This window comes from Manis pentadactyla, chromosome 1, assembly GCF_030020395.1.
Source record: "Manis pentadactyla isolate mManPen7 chromosome 1, mManPen7.hap1, whole genome shotgun sequence".
Lineage (NCBI taxonomy): Eukaryota > Metazoa > Chordata > Mammalia > Pholidota > Manidae > Manis > Manis pentadactyla.
This window is the reverse complement of record NC_080019.1, coordinates 201592385-201613512: the sequence shown is the minus strand read 5'-3', so window position 1 is coordinate 201613512 and position 21128 is coordinate 201592385. Positions and strand designations below refer to the sequence as shown.

Here is a 21128-nt window from a genome sequence, read left to right as displayed (position 1 = left end):
TGAGTATGTGGTCTGAGGTGGCTTGCCTCCTAGAGGACCGGGCCCCACCCCAGGACTGGAGGCAAGTGGAGGTGACACCTGAGGCTGTAGGGGTGGCCCTTGGTATAGTAAGCAGATCCTTAGAGAAGCAGAGTGCCCGGGAGGCAGCGGGGACTGTGGGTTGGCTGCTTCTCACAGTCTAAAAAGGTCTACAGAGGAGACCCAAGAAATGGCGGCACGAGAACGCGAGCTGCAAACTTCTGTGGATGCCCTGAAAAAGGAGATGGCGTTGATGCGAGAGGAGGCGGCATGAGAACGCCGGCAGCAAGGTGCCATCGGAGAGGTAAACAATTCCTTACAGAACGAGACGGCAGCACTGCCAGGTGTTCTGAAGGAGGAAGAGACCATCAAGGAAAAAGACAAAATCCTGAGGGAAGCACAGGCGGAGGTGGTGCAAGAAAGTCAGTTGCGAAGCATTGAGGTGAAGGTAAGAGAGCTTCTGAAAGACTGAGCTAGCATTGTTGCAAGGCACTATAGCAGAGGAGGCACTTGGGGGAGTGGAGAGAAAGGTGCCATCAGCCCCAGAAATGGAGGAACTGGGGAAGGATGAAGGGGTGGTGCCAGAGGCACTGGCCCCTCCTGTATTGAAAGCACGCCCAGTGGTTGTAAAGAAAATAAAGACCCAGCAGCTGAAAGTTCCCCAAGGAGAGGAGCAGCCCCATCCCCAGGTCGTGGAGCACTCTGTGGTCCACCCCTGTACTCAGGCTGAGCCAGTGGCTGTGCAACTTAGGGGTGGAGGGAATTGTTCTGTCGGGATCAGAGATAGGAAAGCTGTCTTCCCTGACAGTGCAGCCCGCCTTGAGGCAGCGATTACAAAATGCGAGGTGACTCACAAGAAGAATTTAAAGGGGCCCCATGAAGGTTACGAGGACCTAGATGTGGGTTGATTTGATACGGGCAGGAGTAGTTGGAAGGAAATTAGACGGGAAGCCAAATAGGATGTTACTGGAGCTATGGCAACAACTGAAACCAGAGCAGCAGTTTCAGCCATTAAGACCAAAGAGGCAGAGGTCAGAGACAGCGCCACGAGTCCGGCCTGTGTGCCTGCAAGACCTTTTGCTGGAGAGGCTGGAGAACAATGTTCATGCTTTCTTGCACAGGGACCATTGCAGAGGACTAAGGGCACATAGATTCAGAAGAGAGAACCCTGGAGGGGTGGAGTGTGGATAAAATGAGTTCCTAAAAAAAAAAAAAAAAAAATGAGAGTTCCTGTGGCCAGGATTCTCACCTGGCAGTGGTTGACCAGCTCGTGCACACCTGTGGGCAATACATGGCTGTTGACTCTATATAAAGAGCTCCACCCAGTGCTCTGCGAGCGACACAGTAGCAGGGCTGCAAGGCTGCAGGAGAGCAGAGCAGAGGCTGGAGTGGTGGCAGCGCCAAGGACAGAGGCCCAGAGGATGGCTGTGTGGGACAACTGTGCAGAGGCCCAGAGGACGGCTGTGAGGACGACTGTGCAGAGAGGCCCAGAGGATGGCTGTGCAGGCAGAGAGGCCCAGAGGATGGCTGTGTGGGATGACTGTGTAGAGAGGCCCAGAGGATGGCTGTGTGGGATGACTGTGTAGAGAGGCCCAGAGGATGGCTGTGTGGGACAACTGTGCAGAGAGGCCTGGAGGACGGCTGTGCAGGCAGAGGGGCCCAGAGGCAAAGACCAGCTGGCTGCATACAGACTAGCTTTGAGTGAACAGGATTTTAGTGACTGACCTGCCACCTGGAAATAAAGTTGGGTATAACCCTTTCACCCCTAGAACGTTTTGCTGTCAATTTCTTTGGTCACATTGACTCCATAGCGAACTTTCCCACGGCTGAAACCCATTGGCAAGACACAAGGGCAGCCACTTCATACTGGGCGCTCATTGGTATTACCTTTCTTCTTATGAGGGGTTCTCACCAGGGAGCATACACGCTTGTGCATGTTTGTGTGCACGTGTTTGTAAGCATGCACATGTTTGTGTGCATGTGTGTGTGTGTGTATGTTGTGCTCATGTTCGTGTGTGCATGCATTTGGCAGGGGCCTGTGGCAGTCTGGGGAAGTCTGTAGGTTTTTAAATGCCAATTAGATTATGTATCTTTACGTTTTTAAATGCCAATAGTTTCAAAACTACTAAAATGAAGTCTGTAATTTGGCACTATGGGGCTTTTTCTTAACACAACGAATAGCGCGGTCTAGCAGCAGGTCTAACACCCACAGTAATTCCAAAGCACAATACTGACGACCACAAACGGTATTTAGAGAGAGCTGAAATGTGATGTGAACCCAGCTAATGCTACTATCTTTTCTTGCCCGTGTAAATAATGAAAACACTACATTTCTATTAATGGTCAGTGACAAACAGGAGTGTCACTTTTCCACACCTATATTCACGCATTTCTGCTCTGGGACAGCCCAGAGCGCCCTGCGTCAGCCCAGCCCGGCCCGGCCCGTAGAGACTCTCTCCGTCTGCGCCTGCGCGTCCGCCTGCAGTCTCCCGCGCCACCACCAGGTGTCGCCGCATACACCCCATGGCCGAGAGTCTCCTCCGCAAAGCGGACTTCACTTAGACCCATTCCGGGTGGTATCCGGAGACCTCTGGCCCGCCTCCTGCGACGTATCTCTGCACAAGCACCCCCACTCTGAGCCTGGGAACTTCCGCTTGCCCCCCCCAACACTGCACACTTTGGTGCCTTTGTATGTGCCGGTACCTCTGGCTGGAATGCACACCCTGCCGCCCTCTGCCTGGTAACTCACTGGACCGTCCAAGCGCACTGGAGGCAACACCATCTCCAGGAAGCCTTCCCTGAAGCCAGAGTAATAGCCCCTCCAAGTGTCCACAGCCCCCGCGGATTCCTCATTATTGCAGTGACTCTCTGAAATGGTGGTACCCATTTCTATGTCCAACTCCCCACCAGACCGTGAGCTTCTGTAGGCTGAGTAGGGCAAGGCAATGAGGTTTTGTTTGTTTTTAACGAACTATTTTTAGGTTCACAGCGATACTCGGTGGAGAGTGCAGTCCCCACCTACAGCCTACCCCTACATGCACAGACCCCCTACCATCAGCGTCCCCACCTCAGCAGTGCACTTGATACCATTCCTAAACCCACACAGACACACCAGCATCACCCAAAGTCCACAGTTCACCTGTGGGTTCACTCTTAGTGTTGTACAGTCTGTGGGTTTTGAAAATCAGCTTGCCTCCAGAAAGGCATGTGTACACCGTGTATCATACACAATAGTTTCACTGCCCTAAAAATCCTCTGGACACCCCCCCTTTTCATCTCTCCCTCAGCCCTAACTCCCAGCAACCACTGATCTTTTGTCTCCACGGTTTTACTTTCTCCAGAATGTCCTATAGTTGGAATCATACAGTGTGTAGCCTTTTCAGACAGGCTTCTTTCACTTAATAATACACATTTAAGGTTCCTTCACAACTTTTCATGGCTTGATAGCTCATTTCTTTCTAGCTCTAAATAATATTGCACTGTTTGAATGTACCACAGTTTATGTATCCACTCACCTGCTGAAGGACGTCTTGCTTGCTTCCAAATGTGGGCCTTGGGGTGAGAGACACACTTTCTATTCAAAAGAGGATTGGCCACTCCTTCAAAGTCAGGGTACCATCGAGGCCACACACCCTTGGGACCACTCCTCCCCAGCCGGCCTCCCCAGACCTCCAGTTTTGGCTCCCAGCACGCCCTTCCCTTCAGGCACACCAGGCCATGGGCAGGACCTCCGGTGTGCCCCAGGGGGTACCATGGCCCAACTGGTCACCAGAAACACCTTTCCTTCATGCCCACCTATCCAATCCATCCCCCTCCATTGGCTGCGGGCAGAGCTGCTGAGCTGAGGCTGCAGCCACAAGGGGGCACCATCGCCCCACAGATGTACCGGAACTCATCCAGACTGCTGGACAGGGATGCCTTCATCCCTCTGCTTGAACAACAGCCAGGGCAGAGAAGGCCTGCCTCACAGAATCAGGCCACCTGGACAAGACAACGGTTCAAGGGCCCCATCCCATGTCCAGACCTTTCCGGCCCACCTTGCACACCTCTTGTGATGGGATGCTCATCACCGTAAGCCAGCCTGTGTGAAAACAGTTTTGCAGTGGTCTATTTTACCGCTGATGTTTTAAGAGGCCTCAGGAGCTACCAAATCAAAGTATTTCAGGAGAATATCTTTATCTTGGAAAACCATGAGAAAGAGGAAGCCTGGGCTTTCCAGAAAAACTCAAAACCTAAAAGTTTATGTGAAATTTCTCAGCGTTTACACGTTGGCTCCAAACTTTTCTGAATACTGCACCAGCCAAGCAATGGAGAGTGTGGGCACTCCGCTCGCAGATGGGGCCCTGAAGTGTGGCACAGCCCTGATCTGTGGTGGAGTTATATCCTGGATGAAGCAAGCCTCAGGTGCCCGGGTGGTGGCTCAGACACCCCCAGCTGCATTCGGGCCAACAGCACTGCACAGCCCTTGGTGTGGAATATGTGGAGAAGTGAGAGAGAGTCAGTGCGGACATAGGTTCTGGGAGGCTGACTGGCACGTCCTCTCTGGAGGGCAGCCTGATGAAACATAGCCAACATAGGGGTGCAGACACCCAGTGACCAGCAGCTCACTCCTGGCTTCGTGACCAGAGAAGTCCTGAAACAGATGTGCTCCAAGAGCACAGGACGTTCACTGCGGTCAAGTCTGCAGGGAGGACCCAGGGGCAGCCCGGACCTCGATCCTGGGGTAAATCATGAGGGCGCCCCCGGAGGGCTCTGCAGCAACAGACCAGATGCACGGAGCGATAACAGAAGTTACAACGGTGCCGAGCACAAGCAATTAAGATACCGAATGACTTTTATAACACAAGACAAAGAATTACAAACACACACCTGGAAGAGTACAGTATGGAAAGAGGGGGAAAGAGAATCACTTTATATTGGAGAAGCCAGACAGATATGACCTCCTCCAGGTGATCAAGGTCAACATTAACAGGGATAGGTCATGCTGACAGCAGGCGCCCGTGATGTAGTGTGGCACCTCTGTGGTCTTCTTCCCCCCAAATCCACGATCCCAGTCTAATCCTGAGAAAAATATGAGGCAAATCCCAACAGAGCACATCTTACAGTACACCTGACCAGCCTTCCTCAAACCTGTCAAGGTCATCCAACCCAAGGAAGGTTTGAGAAACTAGCAGCCCCGAGAGAAGCTATGATGTGAGGGTAAAGTGTTCTCCTGGAAGACACCCTGGGACATCAAAGGGACATCAGGCAAAAACTAAGGAAATCTGAATGGATTTTAGTTAATAATAATGTATCAATAGTGCTTCATCCATTGTGAAAATGTATACAATAATGGAAGATGCTCACAATAAAGTAAATTGGGTGGGTGGGTGGTGCGTGTGGAGGAATTCTCTGCACTATCTTTGTGCCTTTTCTATAAATCTGAAACTATTCTAAAATATTAAGTTTATTAAAAAACCTCTCTCCTGGCTGCTCAAACATTTTCACTTAGTTTGCAACAGAGATGAATATCATCTCTTGAGCATTATTCATTTGTGTGTGTTAACTTAGCTTTCAAAAAAAAACACATACCAAAATAGGATTAAACACGCCAGGACTGTGTTAAGGGAAATGCCTATGAGAGAAGATGGGGAGGTCTGGGCAGGGCAGGTAGCAGTCTGACCCAGAGCCGGGGAGAGCGGGAAGGAACACTGATGGACACGGGCCTGCCTGCCACCTGTAAGGAAGGTTCTGCTGAGAGTCCTCAATCCACCATCGGCCATCAGAGGAGTCCCTCTGCCAGGAAAGGGGTCTGCCTCATACTCCTGCCATGCTCAGTCCCTAGCTGGGAGCCCATCATGGCAAGCAAGGGTTTGCATAACATGCAAAGAGGCTTTCAAAGCTTGGCGGCTGGGATCCCTGGTCGGTACACTCCCATAGTTGGAGGTCTGCAAGGTGCATTCTCCCGACACCCTACTTCTCATCTATCTGAGAGCAAAACTCAGAAAAAGGAAGTGAGTGGAATGAACCACAGGCCTTGTTGCTGCAGTTGTCATAGAGGCAACTACGGGGCACTCATCCTCTCCCTCCTCTGCCACCAGGAAGTCCCCTTTTCAGGTGACACCCCTGTGGTGGTTTAGCCCAAGCCTTCATTCTGAGGGATCTTTGATGGTTTGGCATTTAACAGCTTGACAAGTCTGCCCATCTCAGCCTGGGGTTGTGCATATGTCTGTTTGCAGGCAAAGCGGGGCAACAGCCCCTGAGATCACCTGGGTTCCCCTCATGTTCCCCCTAACGCATAGGTCAGGGTACCTTTGCTGCTTCTCCTGGGAAGAGTGTGCCCCCTAGGGCACCCCTTTGGGGACCAGGACCTCCAATGCTGAGGAGTCCAGAGTCGCAGTGACAGGAGGAAATACACTCAGTGGCCACCAGACATGGCAAGTGGGGCCATTCCTTGGATCCCAGGTAGCTTATCCTTCCTTTGGGACCCAGCTCCATATGGGGTCTCAGATTAATACACTGCATCCTAAAGAGTGGCATCCCATTGTTTCAGAATGTTTCCTTCTAGCTGGCGCTCCAGCTGCACCTTAGGAGGGCGTGCCCACCTCTGTGAGGCTGGCTGACTCTGGCTCATGTGTGTGCACCACCAGTGGGTCAGTCTGCCAGCTCCTTTGCTGTGGAGTGGGATGCCAGTCAGATTCTATGTTGTGCCAGAGAGTTGAACACTCTTTAAGTCCCCAGATGGTACTTCTTGTTGAGCAGACATCAATCCCAGGATGGAAGGGGGCCAACATAGTCACCTTGCTACCAAGTGGCCGGTTGACCTTCTCTAGGATGAGTGACGTGTGGGCTCAGCATCCATCTCTGTTGCATTCAGAGCACAGTGACCTCCACTCACATGCCCATCTGGGGTGGCCAGTGATGAAGACTGGCAATGTCATGCAGCGGAGCCATTCTGCCCACTGGGGTGGTGTCCTTTCCTTGTAGATGCTCATTCAATGGCATTAATGTGTGAAACAGAAATGTCTTGAGGTGACGTTGGGGTGGCACATCAATGGTCACTACCCAGAAACCTGCATATCTTCCCACCTCAAGCCACTGCTGATGTACAGGCAGATCCCCGGGCAAATGCCCTGCCCGTAGATGGCCAGTGGACTAATGATAGAAGCCCTGGGAGGCTGCAAATGGATCCTGACAGGAAGAGACATTTTCTGGACAGGGCTTTGCACCCCCAACCCCGTGGCTGAGGCAAAACCTCGAGAAACTGTGGTAGCATGGGCAGAGGAGGCAGTGTGCCCATTTGCACCAAGTGACATCTCTTCAGATCAAGGAACACACATTACAGCCCAGAGTGCCCAGCCACGGGCAAAGAGCTATCCTCCTTAGAGTAAAGTTTGGATAGAGAATTAGAATGGGCAACTGAAACACTGGTTGTCTAAAATGGGGTGGGGAGATAAAGGGCACGAAGGGCTAGCCTCCACACCTTCCTGAATATGTGTTCACTCTCAACAGAGGGGGCCCAAGGAAGCATCCCCAGTGGATAGGTCCCTCTGTTGTTCCAGGGCATCTGGGGAACTGGGATGCTGGTATGACTATAGTGTTTTCTTTTTTTCCTGTCTGATGCTGTGGTCCAGGAGCCAGCCTGCAATTGAGGGTGCAAGAAGATGGGGTGCTTCTAAGAAACTGTAACTATACTTTTAACTTTGATGTCAGATTGCAAGGTCTTGATGACGGACAAGCCTTCTCCCCATCTGGCAGAATCAGGGTTGACAGTGAATGCAGCTGTGAGGCCTGCTGGTTCAGACGGCCCACTAGTTCCACTCCTTTAGCCACACCCTCTTGGCATGGGAGCAGACTGAGGAGGAGGCACCCTTCAGACTATTCTTGCTGCCTGCGATCCAGGCCAGTACAGAGGCCAAAACTAACTTCCCTTCCAAGGATGAAAGGACTGGAGTACAGAGGAAGAGAAAAGGGAACTGTGGCTGAGGGTAAAGGAATGAATGGGTCACACAAGGACAGAAATACAATATTCCATCTACCCAGTGTTACACTAGTATCTCAAGAGAGGCCTGGAGAAAGAGATGGTATTGTCTCTTAGCTTGATTATACAGATGCCTGAAAGGGTGAAGCCAAGCCCACTCTTGCCTTTGGAAGATGACAAAGTCAAATGGAAGCAGCAAACCAGGTGGCCTCGCCCTAGGAGAGGCTTAGACATACAATCACAGGACCTGTTGAACCGCTAATGACCTCCTGTGGTACAATCACAGGACCAGATGAACCACTAACGACCTGCCGTGGTATGGTACTCGCTGGTGTTGTGTGTTAATACTGAAGCTGTCAGCCAGATACGTTGGGACAGCCTCTTCAGCATGGAATGCTGACGAAAGCTGCAGCCTGAGAGAGCTGGATTTGGCAAACCCTTAGCTCATTTCTATGCTAGATGGTTCTGCACAAGTTTATCACAAGGTCCGCATAACATATCAGGAGGTGAGACAAGCCACACTGAATGTAGAGGCCCAAGTATGATGGCTCTGTTGTAAGAAACCCTGGGCCAGAGGCCAAGAGTTGGGATCCACCTTACCTACAGACACGGCTGGCCTTCACCCTCAGCTCCTGGGAGGTGAGCTCTAGGCCCGTGGAATGTCCTGACTGACAGGAGTGTCTTTGCCTGGGAGCACTGGGTGTTGTGCAGCCTAACCATGGGACTTACAAAGGGGGCCTTGGGACCTGCCATCAGTTCTGACCCCCAGCATGACTGGACACTTAGGGTCAGCCATGCCAGCAGCAGCATCAAACTCCACTAAAGATGCCAGACACCCAAGGCTCCCTGTTGGCCATACTCTGTGTGCCCTGCACCCATCATATTGTGAGAGGGACGCATCCTGCAGACATGAAAGCCTGATGTTTGGAGTCCTCCTGGATTCTGTCCTATGCATCATTTCCCTTGGGTGATTTTATTTAGTTTATATCCTCTCATTATAATAAAGCTGCAATCCCAAGTATAGCACTGTCCTGAGTTGTTCTGGTGAATTAACAAACCTGAGGGTGGTTGTGGGGACTCCCAAATTTGCAGCCAGATGATGAGACATGAGGGTAGTCCTGGGGACAGGGATCTCCAGGCTTGTGTCTGGAGTCTGAAGTGAAGACAGTCTTGTAGGGGACTGTTCCCTCAAGCTGTAGCTTGATAAACTCCTTACAAGTATGGAATCCTAGAATCACTGAACCTTGGAAACTCTAAGATCAGGAGGAAAACATGTTTTCTGAGAGCCTCCAGGTCAGCCAGGCACCAAGCCGGATGATTTATGCATGCATTCGATCGGCACAGCAGCCCTAGGAGAAGAATGGTGGGCATCCCATCCACTGATGAGGCACATGAAGCCTGGGAGGTGATGTCACTCACCTGAGGTCCCCCAGGGAGTAACCCCTGAGCTGTGGAAGAACCTGTAACTGTGTAGGACTTGGCCAACCACCACCAGCCAGGTGCTACCCCTTCCCATGCTGGTGTCCCTAACTTGCCACTTAAATGGAGGTCCATTCCCTACTGGTCCCTGCTGAGAGGTGGCTGTGCCCCACAAAGTTGCTAGCTCAGGTTTTCCTGCAACCAGAGAAACAGAAGGAATAGAGACAGCTGAGCCAGTGAGAAGGAAGTGAGCTCCCGGTGTAAGCCCTTGGGGACAGAGCCAGTGGGGAGCAGGAATGGGCAGGAAAGGCCAGGAGATGGTGGGCACCTCCATGGTTGGCTTATAGCAACAGGTTTTGAGGTTGGCTTATACCTAGTGTTAAAAAGTTTTAGATAATCACACCTTAAAATTGGGAGATTTTTACATCAAAATGTAGTTTGGGGACTTGTCTTAAAGAATGAGGACATCTGGCCACCCAGGCCCAGGTTCCCAGAAAGCAGCAGGTGCTGGAGCTGACATTGCTCCGTCCTCCACATGGGGCACGCACTCCCGGTTTTCCACAGTCCCCAAGAGGCTACTTTTCTCCACTTCTGACCACCACTCACAGTAAGAAGTATATTGTACATTATGATCAGAGCTGGTGGTGTATGTGTGTGCACACAGACACACGCACCACCATTTGAAACAAATCTTCCTTCACCAGGTACGGAGCACTGACACGGTCCATTCTATTTCATTTTTTAAATGCTGGCTGCCGTCCACTACATGAATTCAAGACCCACAGAGGAACACAACGCTCAGAGATGGAAATCCACTGGCTTAGAGAAAGAGCCAAAGGCTGCAGCCAGGTTCATGGTGGGGCTCCCAGACCTGGGTGCAGACACCCATGTGCATCTTCCTCTCTCAGGCCTGTTTCCCCAGTCCTCCTCCTTTGCCCTAGAAACCTACAGGGGAGAAGGAAAGATGAATTATCTCATCCTCCAGGTTCCTGCCCGAGTCCACTGCCTGACCTGGGTGTTCTCGGGCCTCAGCATCAGGGGCCTGAACGGGAGGTCCTGGACACTAGCCAAAGTGACCCACCAGCCGAGGTCAACATCTGGGGAAGGAGCAGGAGGGAAGGGGTGGGAAGGGGAGAGGAAAAGGAATAGTCGTGAGAGGATTACAAAGCTAGCATCTGTTACACCACCACTCCTTCACCCCCACGGGGAACCCCTGGTTTGGGGCTAATTTCCTGAGTAAGACTTCAAGGAAGGTCTTGATCAACACACGTAAGCTTTGGTCAGGCTGGAGAACCCTGTGATATTCAGACAGTGCTGTCAAACCCAGACACTTCATAAAAGTAAGGGAATTTTTCTTTTCTCACTTTTTTACTTTATAGCCCCTTTTGTACTATTTGAGTATCTTTTTGCAATGTGTGTTTATGCTTTTATAATCAAACAAAACACACTGAAAAATGAATTTTTAAAAAAGTAAAGAATTAATCACAGTGGAACATGAAATGGAATGTCACGGGGCAGGTCATCCGCGTGAGTCCAAAAGCGCCCACGTGGTCACTGTGCTTCCGGTCTTCAGTCAGGTCTCCAGCCTCCGGTCCCCCAACTCCACCCCCTGGGCTCCCTCAGCGACCTTGAACGAAGCTTCCACACACGCCCTCTGCCGGGCACCCTCCCCAGGGCACGGCAAAGAGGTGGCCCGGGAGCCCAAAAGGAATCGAGTCCCAAAATTAATTTAATTTACAGAGCTATAGTAAAAACCGCCACAAAATATATTGTAACACCCGCCCAACCCACGTGGTGTTAAGCGACCGCAGGAAGGCGCGGCCATGGCCGGGGTGCGGATCGGGGCGCGGATGCAGCGGCTCCATCCAGGGGTGGGCGGCCCGCAGGGCGCTCGGGCAGGAGGCCTCACAGGGCCATGGTGGTAAAGAAGATGTGCATCTTGGCCAGGAAGGTGGTGACGGAGCCCTGCCGCCAGAGCTTCATCTCCACGTCCAGGGCGAAGTCTCGTGGCCCGCGCACCGACCGCTGCAGGTAGACGACGCCTGTGTAACTGTTGAGCCTCTGCGTGCCAAAGTAGCCCTCCTCATTGCCCTTGGTGATGGTCAGGGAGATGGTGTCCCCCGCGAAGACGGGCACCGGGCTGATGCGGAAGATGTGCGCTGGCACCAGCAGGCCCGTCTGGAAGTTGAGCTGGTAGTGGGTGATGTGCGCCGGGGAGTTCTGGCACTCCACGAAGTCATGGCAGGTGGTGCGCTCACACTTCCTGCGGGATGCACGGGGCCTGGTCAGCTGGCCCGGGGCTCTGGCCCCAGCTCACCTGCCAGCTCTACCCTCAGCTGCCTGCAGCCTCTGCTAAGTCACCTTACCTCCCTGGGCCTGTTTCCTCATCTGTAAGATGGGTTACTAGCCTTGTGCTGTCATTGGGAGGATGGGGTGAGTTTGCAAACATGCACAGTTTGTTAGCAGCTCTTATTCATTCATCCACATGCTCCTCCTCCCTGTCTTCCTTCTGTCTTTCTCTCCCTTCATGCACACTGCCCATTTGCACAGATTCTCTGGCCACGGTGTTTTTATTGTTTTAATCGTTTTTCAAATTCCTGTTCTTCTGTAACTGACTTTCCTGAGCCATTTCCTCTTCTGACGTGGGAGGGCCTGCCTGTTACCAAGTGGACGCCTCTCTGGGTATCAGGGCCCTTGGCCCACCTGGAGCTCCGGGTCACACCTGCTCCCAAGGAAGACTCGTGACTCGGCCAGGCTAAGTGACGATGACAATGACGAAAGAGAACCTCCGCCAAACCCCACAGGGTCCCCAAGGCCTCAATTTCTAAGCAAAGTGACGATCTGGTCTCTTTCTGGCCCTCTGAGCCACCATCATCCCTGGCACTAAATGACTGTCTGAAAGCTCACTCTTCCCAGATGGGGCATGGCTTAGCCACCCGGGCTCAGCAGCTCTGGAGGCCCATCTGAGCAGTCCCCTGGCTGGAGCACCAAAGCACACGGCTATAAGGCATCCAGAGCGACAGTGTCACCACCAACCAGTAGCACTGATGTACGATTTATGCCACACCAGGCACTATGCTAGACTCATCTTTACTCACCCCCACCCCCACAGGTAGCACCCTCTTATCCCCATGTTGCAGGTGAGCCAACTGAGACACCAAGGTCACCTGCCCCGGGTCACCCAGACATGCTCCCCTAAATTCCCAACACACATGGACATGGACAATCCCAGGCAGTGTGTCTAACAGTGAAAAACGGCAAACTGCCACTTGGGTGTCAGGTAAATAAATCTGGGCACATCCATGCTAGGAAAGAGCATTCAAGGCAGGCTGCATGCACAGGCCTGAAAGGGGCAGGGTGGAGAAAGCAAGCTGAGACAGCCGAGCACATCTGTGTGACGGCTCCGCCATGTGCACTCTATGCTCAGCTAAGAGAAGGACACACTCCAATCTGTCAGCAGGCGTGTGCTCTGCTGGGGGGAGGGGAGAGAACGTTTGTTTTGCCCCCTTTCACTGAATAGTTTCATAAGCATGTGTCACTTTTGCAATTGCACAAATTGAGATCTGGAAGATACCTTACGAAGTAAAACAAAGTATCACTTATAATAATTTATATAATATATAAAACAAGTATTAGAAGAATAAAAGTACTTTATGAAAATCTATGTTTGATAAAGAAAGGACAGGAAATACAGCAAAATGCTAAGAGGCATCAACAGAGAGAGGGGTCACCAGCCTGCAAGCCAGCCCCCCCGTGTCCCTCCTGTAGGCAGTCGCACCTTGTGTGGGTCCTCCCCCAGCCCCAGCAGCGCTGCACCGTATGGTCAGCGGCAGAAGTGATGGTAGATCACCTCTGAGATCAGGTTAGGTTACAAAGGACAGTCACTTGTTCTCTTGATGACCCATGCTGGGGAGACCATGTCGCAAGCAGCCCCAGAATGAGGCCCACGTGGCGAGGAGCTGAGGCCTGCTGCCCAGATCCTATGAGTGGGCGGTGGGATCCCACAGCCCGAGTCAAGCCTTCAGATGGTGCAGGGCCAGGAGATGCTGAGTGGGACCACCCAGCTAAGCTGCTCCCAGGGTCCTGACCCCCCAACACTGTATGAAATAGGAACTGTTTGTATTGTTATGTGCCAAGTGTTGGGATGATGTGTTATTACACAGCAACAGGAACGTGTGGGTGTGCGCGAATGCACGCGAGAGAGAAAGGGGTTGAGATTTTCTGCACATCTTCATTCTCTCTACTCTGCACTTTCTGCAAAGGTGTTTGAACATGTGTGGTCAGTCAGACCATAGACCCGACAGCTGGGCAGATCGTTTGGCCTCCCCGCAGGGCAGCACAAGAACAGCATGGGGTCCCCGGCTCAAGGCTGGGTGGGGGCACTCACGTTTCGGAGACTCGGACATAGTTGGGTGGGCATTCGAAGCGCAGGCAGCGGAAGCTGCCCCGGATGTTATGGCAGGTCTCGGCCTCAGAGCAGTTGTGGGTGCCCAGTGCACACTCGTCTAGGTCTGGGGGGAGGAGAGAAAGCTGGTGGGGGGACTTCCCATGGCTGGGGAACCTAGGCCAAACCATCCCAGCCTGGTCTCACAGCAGCTCATCCTGGCTGCAAGAGCACAGCTTACATGCCACCCTATACCACACCCTCATCCATTCCCCACCCAGCAGCTGAGGACTGTGTTTAAAATGTGAATCATCTCAGGTTATGTCCTTTGACGGTTTCCCATGCCCCCAAAATAAAAACCCAAGTCCCTCCCAGACACGCCAAGCCCCACAGTCCAGAGCCTCTCTGGCCCTCCTCTGAGCCCCTCTCCTTCCAGTCTGGCTACAGTCCTGCTGGACACCTGTGGACTGCCCAATGCCCTGACCCTGACCCCACCTCAGGGTCTTTGCATGTGCTGTTCCCACTGACAGAACACTTACCCCGTGTCTACCCATGGCTGGCTCCTTCTCATCTTTCAGGTCTCTGCTCAGGGTCACCCCTGCAGGACACTGTCCCTGACCACCGTACAGTGGTCCTCCTCCCCTATCACCCCCCATCCCGTCCCATTTTATTTTTCTCCTACTGCCTGTCCTGCTCTGAAACACACCTAAGCTACTGAGTATGTCTGTCCTGTTTCTACCCTCCCCTCCTCAGTGTGAGCTCCAGATGAACAGGGGTGCGTCTTTCTCGGTCCCATGGTATCCCCAGCACCCAGCAGAGTGGGATAGAGGTACCAGACACATCACTTGTAAATACAGAGTCTGAGATGCTCAGCTACAAAATGCTCCCCATAGACTGCACAGACACACTTCCTGCTCACACTCGCAGGAACTGGGCACATGCATATGCTCCAGCAACCCACAGATACAGCCACACACAGGAGGGCCCAATCACGATGCGCGCACGCACGTGTGTGCGCGCACACACACACACACACACACACACACACACACGGATAAGTTATCTCTGACAAAAGCTCCAAGAACAAGCATGTGGGTGCAAGTATGTGTGGGACCCACAGGCAACCCAAAAGATGAAAAAGATGAAATAAATGGGTTCTGGAGATCCTTTCTATGAAGACCAGCGGCTCAGCTTGGGAGACCGCAGGGCTCTATCCCAGGAAGCAGGTGGCCTGTGAGGAGCTTCTGCGGAAGGCTCTAGGTTTTGTCCTCCAGTCCTCCACATTGGTCCAGTTTCTGGATTTTCCTCACTCAATCCTCAGGCCAGCCCCTGTTGGGGGAGTGTCCCCAGCTACTCAGAGGGAACTCAGGCTCAAAGCAGGGCACACCTTTGCTCAAGGTCGTGCGGCAGTTAAGCGGAGCAGCGGGGGCTGGAAGCCAGGACCACCTGATGCCAAAATCTGGGATCCCACTATGATGCCAGGCTGACTCCTTTCAGTGCCAGCCTCAACATAATGCTAAGAATAACCATGGCCAACCTGTATCCTGCATTTACCACCAGACGTCTCTTTGATGCTCAAGGTGCTCCACGCTCCTTACCTCATTCATCCTCACAACCCTACACGGCAGGGACAGGTGCCGCCTCCAAGGCACAGAGGGCCTAGGGTCACCCAGCCACAGAGCCAGGGCTCAAATCCCTGGCCTACTCCAGACTCCAGGCAGTTGGCCACCATACTCCACAGCAACAGACCACATTCATTCACGTCCCCAAGCTTTACTTTCCTCCTCTGCAAAATGGATCATGATCGTAATTTCCCAGGGTAGTGTGAAGGCGAGTGGGGAAAAAAAGGGCAGGAGGCCAAAGCCAGGGGGACCAGAATGGATGTGGTGGTTGTCCTGTTGATTCATTAACTGAATCCACATGAAGGGAAGGCATTGCTCTGCTCCTCACCCTAAGCCCTGGGCCACCCACCATAGCTAGGAGGAAGTCCTGACCCTGGAGCCTGGCAGGGGTGGGACGGGAATCTGGTGGGAGCTGCTTCTTGCAGTCAGCGCTGATGGGCACACCCAGGCGTGGGTGGGAAGGTGCACCACGGGCCGGTGGCTGCAGCCTGGCCCCACCACACTCACAGGAAGCTGTCAAGGACTATGACCCTGGGGTCCTTGCCCCTTGGTGCTGCCAGGCCCCTGGTGTCTGTGGGGCCCTAGACCCTACAGCCTTTCCTGAAGAGCTCAGGCCGGGAGAGTTGGACAAGGCCATGTGCCCAGCAGGGGTCATCACAGCCTCACTGAGATGGCACCAGCCACAGCTCACACGGCAGCAGTGGGGACAAAGCCAGTAGTAGACTACTAGCATTGCTGGAAGCAAGCCCTTGTTGAGTGGAATGCTGACAGGGGCTTGCACACACAGAAAGGAAGGAAAGCAGGACTCAGGTCATTTTCTGCATGATCTTAGCCACTGTATTCTACACACATATATGTATATTCATATTGGCATAAAGAAAGACTGGAAAGAAGCACATCTAACTGTCAGCAGTAGCTGTCAGTTCACATATATGGTCAAACATTCAATGAGCATCTATTACATGCTGGGCAAGAGTCATGGCCCTTCCTTCATGGGGTGTGGATTCTAGGAGATGTGGCCGGTCTCTATTCCTTCATCTGTCTCTGTCCCATCTGTCCACTACTGAATAGGGCAGGACACTAATGCAGGTGTTAACCAGCATGCTGTCTTCTCCCAAGGCCTCGCATCCTCCATTGGAGCCATGAGACCTCAGTGTTTGACCTGTGTCAGGACAGGACCAGGGAGCACAAAGGGGTAACTGCTTAGCTCTGAAGGTCAGTGGCCATGGATGTGGGTACTAGGGCTGACTCAGGAAGTGACGTGACCAGGTGGAACCACCACCTCACACTCTGCCCTTGTCCACCCTGCGGCAGAGTGTGGACAGGAAACAATAGCATCGCATGTGCAGCAGGGCCTCTGCCTCACCTGACCTTTGGGGGGGGCTGGTGACACAGCAGGGCCTGGAGACAGGGGTCTGTACCTCACCAGCTCTTCTGCATCTCAGGAAGGAGGGTGACAGGGTAGGCTGTGAGGAGCAGAAAGGAAGCCCCCCTGGGAAGAAGATGTAGAGACTGCAGGTGAGGATGCAATCACAGGCAGCGGGGGGGTCCCTCGGCCAGAGCTCAGGGCTGGGCTCAGATGTACCAATGGCCAGCACAGGGCAGGCGTGCATGCCAGCCCAACTTGGGCACACTCAGATGTCGGGGCATTCCACCCCAGCTAGGGTGGGCCAGGGAAATGGCTCAGGGAGAGACCATCCTCAATGTGAGCAGGTTTGCAACCTGACGTGCTTCCAAGAACAGAAGTCACTGCAACGTCTGCCTGGGCTTCCCAGGCAGGACCACACTTGTGTTCTGCTATCAGATGGAATGGAATCACATTCCAGGAACACAAAGTCGTATTTCCTGCACAGCTTGGTTTACAGCAGGTAAAATTCTCATCTTTTATGAAGCCCATACCAATTGTTTTTTAAATTAAAATGCAGAGGGCTTGACCTCAAGCTCTACTACAAAGACAATTTGGTACTGGCATAAGAACAGACCCATAGACCAGTGGAACAGAATAGAGAGTCCAGATATAAACTGAAGCATATATAGTCAATTAATATATGATAAAGGAGCCATGGATATACAATGGGGAAATGTCAGCCTCTTCAACAGCTGGTGTTGGCAAAACTGGACAGCTACATGTAAGAGAATGAAACTGGATTATTGTCTAACCCTGTACACAAAAGTAAACTCAAAATGGATCAAAGACCTGAATGTAAGTCATGAGACAATAAAACTCTTAGAAAAAAATATAGGCAAAAATCTCTTGGACATAAACATGAGCAACTTCTTCATGAACATATCTCCCCAGGCAAGGGAAACAAAAGGAAAAATGAACAAGTGGGACTATATCAAACTAAAAAGCTTCTGTACAGCAAAGGATACCATCAGTAGAGCAAAAAGACACCCTACAGTATGGGAGAATATATTCATAAATGACATTATCTGATAAGGGCTTGACATCCAAAATATATAAAGAGCTCACACACCTCAACAAACAAAAAGCAAATAAGCCAATTAAAAAATGGGCAGAGGAGCTGAACAGACACTTCTCCAAAGAAGAAATTCAGATGGCCCACAGACACATGAAAAGATGCTCCACATCACTAATCATCAGAGAAATGCAAATTAAAACCACAATGAGATATCACCTCACACCAGTTAGGATGGCCAACATCCAAAAGACAAACAACAACAAATGTTGGCGAGGCTGTGGAGAAAGGGGAACCCTCCTACACTGCTGGTGGGAATGTAAACTAGTTCAACCATTGTGGAAAGCGGTATGGAGGTTCCTCAAAAAATTCAAAATAGAAATACCATTTGATCCAGGAATTCCACTCCTAGGAATTTACCCTAAGAATGCAGCAGCCCAGTTTGAAAAAGATATATGCACCCCTGTGTTTATTGTGGCGCTATTTACAATAGCCAAGAATGGAAGCAACCTAAGTGTCCATCAGTAGATGAATGGATAAAGAAGATGTGGTACATATACACAGTGGAATATTATTCAGCCATAAGAAGAAAACAAATCCTACCATTTGCAACAACATGGATGGAGCTAGAGGGTATTATGCTCAGTGAAATAAGCCAGGTGGAGAAAGACAAGTACCAAATGATTTCACTCATCTGTGGAGTATAAGAACAAAGAAAAACTGAGGGAACAAAAGCAGCAGCAGACTCACAGAACCCAAGAATGGACTAACAGTTACCAAAGGGAAAGGGACTGGGGAGGATGGGTGGGAAGGGAGGGATAAAGAGGGGTGGAAAAGAAAGGCGGCATTACGATTAGCATGTATAATGGGGGGGGCATGGGGAGGGCTGTGCAACACAGAGAAGACGTAATGATTCTATAGCATCTTACTACGCTGATGGACAGTGACTGTAATGGGATATGTGGGGGGGACTTGATAATGGGGGGAGTCTAGTAACCATATGTTGTTCAAGTAATTGTAAATTAATGATATAAAAATAAAAAATTAAAATAAAAAAAAAGCTGAGGGCTGTGCAGCCAGGGACACTCAAGTCAGTTTCTGTGAGCCCAGCAGACCTCCAAGTCCATGATTTACCTGGTCTCACTCAGGGCCTTTTAACTTAATTTACTATTATTATTAGTTTTCACATCAACTGGTAACAGGGATCCTTTTGCATTGGGACTGAATATGCACATGTGGACTGGACTAATCCATATGGGCACAACACACTCTGATCCATTCTATGCCCAAGTCACCCCACCCAACCCTATATTCTGTTCTATGTTAATCAGAAACAAACAAAATAACAGCTAGCTTGGATCTACTAAACTGATCTCAGGATCTACTTACAGGTAGCAGCCACCAACCTGGATAACACTGGTCCAACTCTGGACCCTTCCAGGTACCAACTCTGACCCCAAATCCCCCAGGAACAGCAGGGTCTGCCTGGGTGGACCAAAGCTGCAATCCAGGAATTCTGGGCTCTCAGCCCCACTGTCAGGGGAGGACTGGACCATGCAGGCTAGGAGCAGGGCAGAAGGGCTAGACTCTGAAGTTGAGTGGTCCGTTCTCCTGGTGGGGGTTTGGGGGGTCCTCCATCCTGTCCAGGTAGATCCCAGGCCCACAATTTGGAGGCCTCAGTAAATCCCAATGGAATTAGACTTAGCATCATGACTCTCCAGTTTAGAAGGAAGATGAGATGTCACAGAACCAGGCCACATCCAGGGAAGCAATACCCACAATTTCAAGTGTAACAGGAGACCCCAGCCCATTTGCACGTCCCTAGGGATGGGGAGCTCCTCCCTCCTATGCAGCTCTTCCCAGCTCTGCACAGCTCTGGCTGGGAGAATGTCTTTCTGCATGCGTGCTGAGAGAAACCTCCCTGTGACCCCTTTCCCGATCCTAGACGGCTTATATTGCCCTCTGAGTCCACAGAGCTGCCTGCCCCCACCACTGGACAGCACTGCACTCGGTGACAGACTAGGACCCCTGAGGCTGCTCTTCTCCAGGCTCCTCACCAGACACATCTCCTGCCTTTTAGAACCAGCCTGGAGGATCCCTGTCACACTCCTGGGTCACGGCCCAGACCTAAGTCCAGGCCTGGAAAATTCTAAGCTGAGTGGAGCAGCAGAAAGATTGTCACTTTCCTCATCCCAGCTATAGACCTTGGTTAATGTGGCCACCAGTGGTATTGGCCATTCAAGCTGTGTATGGTTTTCTGTGCCTGCTTAGAGCCTGCCCAAGGCCCTGGTGGGGCCAGAAGCCCCTGCTCACCCTTGCAGGACCTCCCGTTGGCCGTCATGGTGTAGCCCCGCTCCGGGCATGCACACTGGTAGCTCCCTGGCACGTTGATACAGCGGAAGGCGCAGAGGATGCCGGCACCCTGAGTGCACTCGTCGATGTCTGCCAGAGAATGGTCAGCCCCAGGTGAGCCCCCTGCACTGTACCCACAGGGCCCAGCCACTGACAATCATCCTGTCTCGCCACAGCCAAGGAGCCTCTGGGCCCAGTTTGCAGATGAGGACAATGGGGCTCAGAGAGAGGAAGAGAGTGGCCTGAGGCCACACAGCACCACAGGACTCCCATTCTAGGGCTCAGTCCCCGGGGCTGCTCCGTAATTGCTCGTACCAGTGGAGGGCCACTCAGGCACAAGCCTGGAAGAGGTATGTGATGGAATCCTTTATCCCACCGAGGTCAGGACCATCATCTCCACTTTACAGAGGAGGAGCCTAAGGTCAGACTCAGGAGGCCATTGCCCAGGGTCACACTGCCAGGAAGGGCTGGGGCTCAAACTCTGATTTGATAATAAAGACTCTGCATGTTCTGTGTGTCCCAGCTGGGTAGGGGTGCCCTGGGACCTGGCATGTGGGGAAGAGGTCCTCTCAGGAAGGGGCCCTGGCAGAGGAGAGGTACCTGTGCAGGTGTGCCCATCCTCGGCCAGCTGGTAGCCCTGGCGGCAGTAGCACTGGTAGGAGCCGTAGATGTTGGTGCACTCCTGGCTGCAGCGCTGGGCCTCACACTCGTTCACATCTGCAGGAGGCGGGCCCGTGTCATGGCGGAGTCCTCACAGCCTAGACATGAGGGCCAAGGACCTTGCTCCCCCGGAGCCTCATCTGAAGAGACCCTTCATTCTAGCTTCCCGCCTCGGGCCCATGGGAACTGGAGGATCAGGAAAGGGCAAGGTGCCAACCTGGGGCATGCAGCTGAGGCTGGGGCTTGTGGTGGAGTCCCAGCCTGCTGCCTGGAGGAGGCAGCCACAGACTGGG

The 21128-nt window shown here is 52.2% G+C and overlaps 1 protein-coding gene across 2 annotated transcripts in view; it reads right to left on the bottom strand.

Moving 5' to 3' along the window:
• Nucleotides 1–11108: 11108 nt before the first annotated feature.
• The window catches only part of FBLN2 (fibulin 2), an 82558-nt gene continuing 72538 nt past the window's right edge, over nt 11109–21128 (bottom strand). For both annotated transcript variants that reach the window (XM_036911490.2, XM_036911491.2), the window contains 4 exons: nt 20776–20892; nt 20137–20265; nt 13785–13908; nt 11109–11660 (listed from right to left, as the gene is read on the bottom strand). In XM_036911490.2, coding sequence (XP_036767385.2) covers nt 11303–11660; nt 13785–13908; nt 20137–20265; nt 20776–20892 — 728 coding nt within the window. In that variant the 3' untranslated portion in view covers nt 11109–11302. The remainder of the gene's footprint in view (nt 11661–13784; nt 13909–20136; nt 20266–20775; nt 20893–21128) is intronic.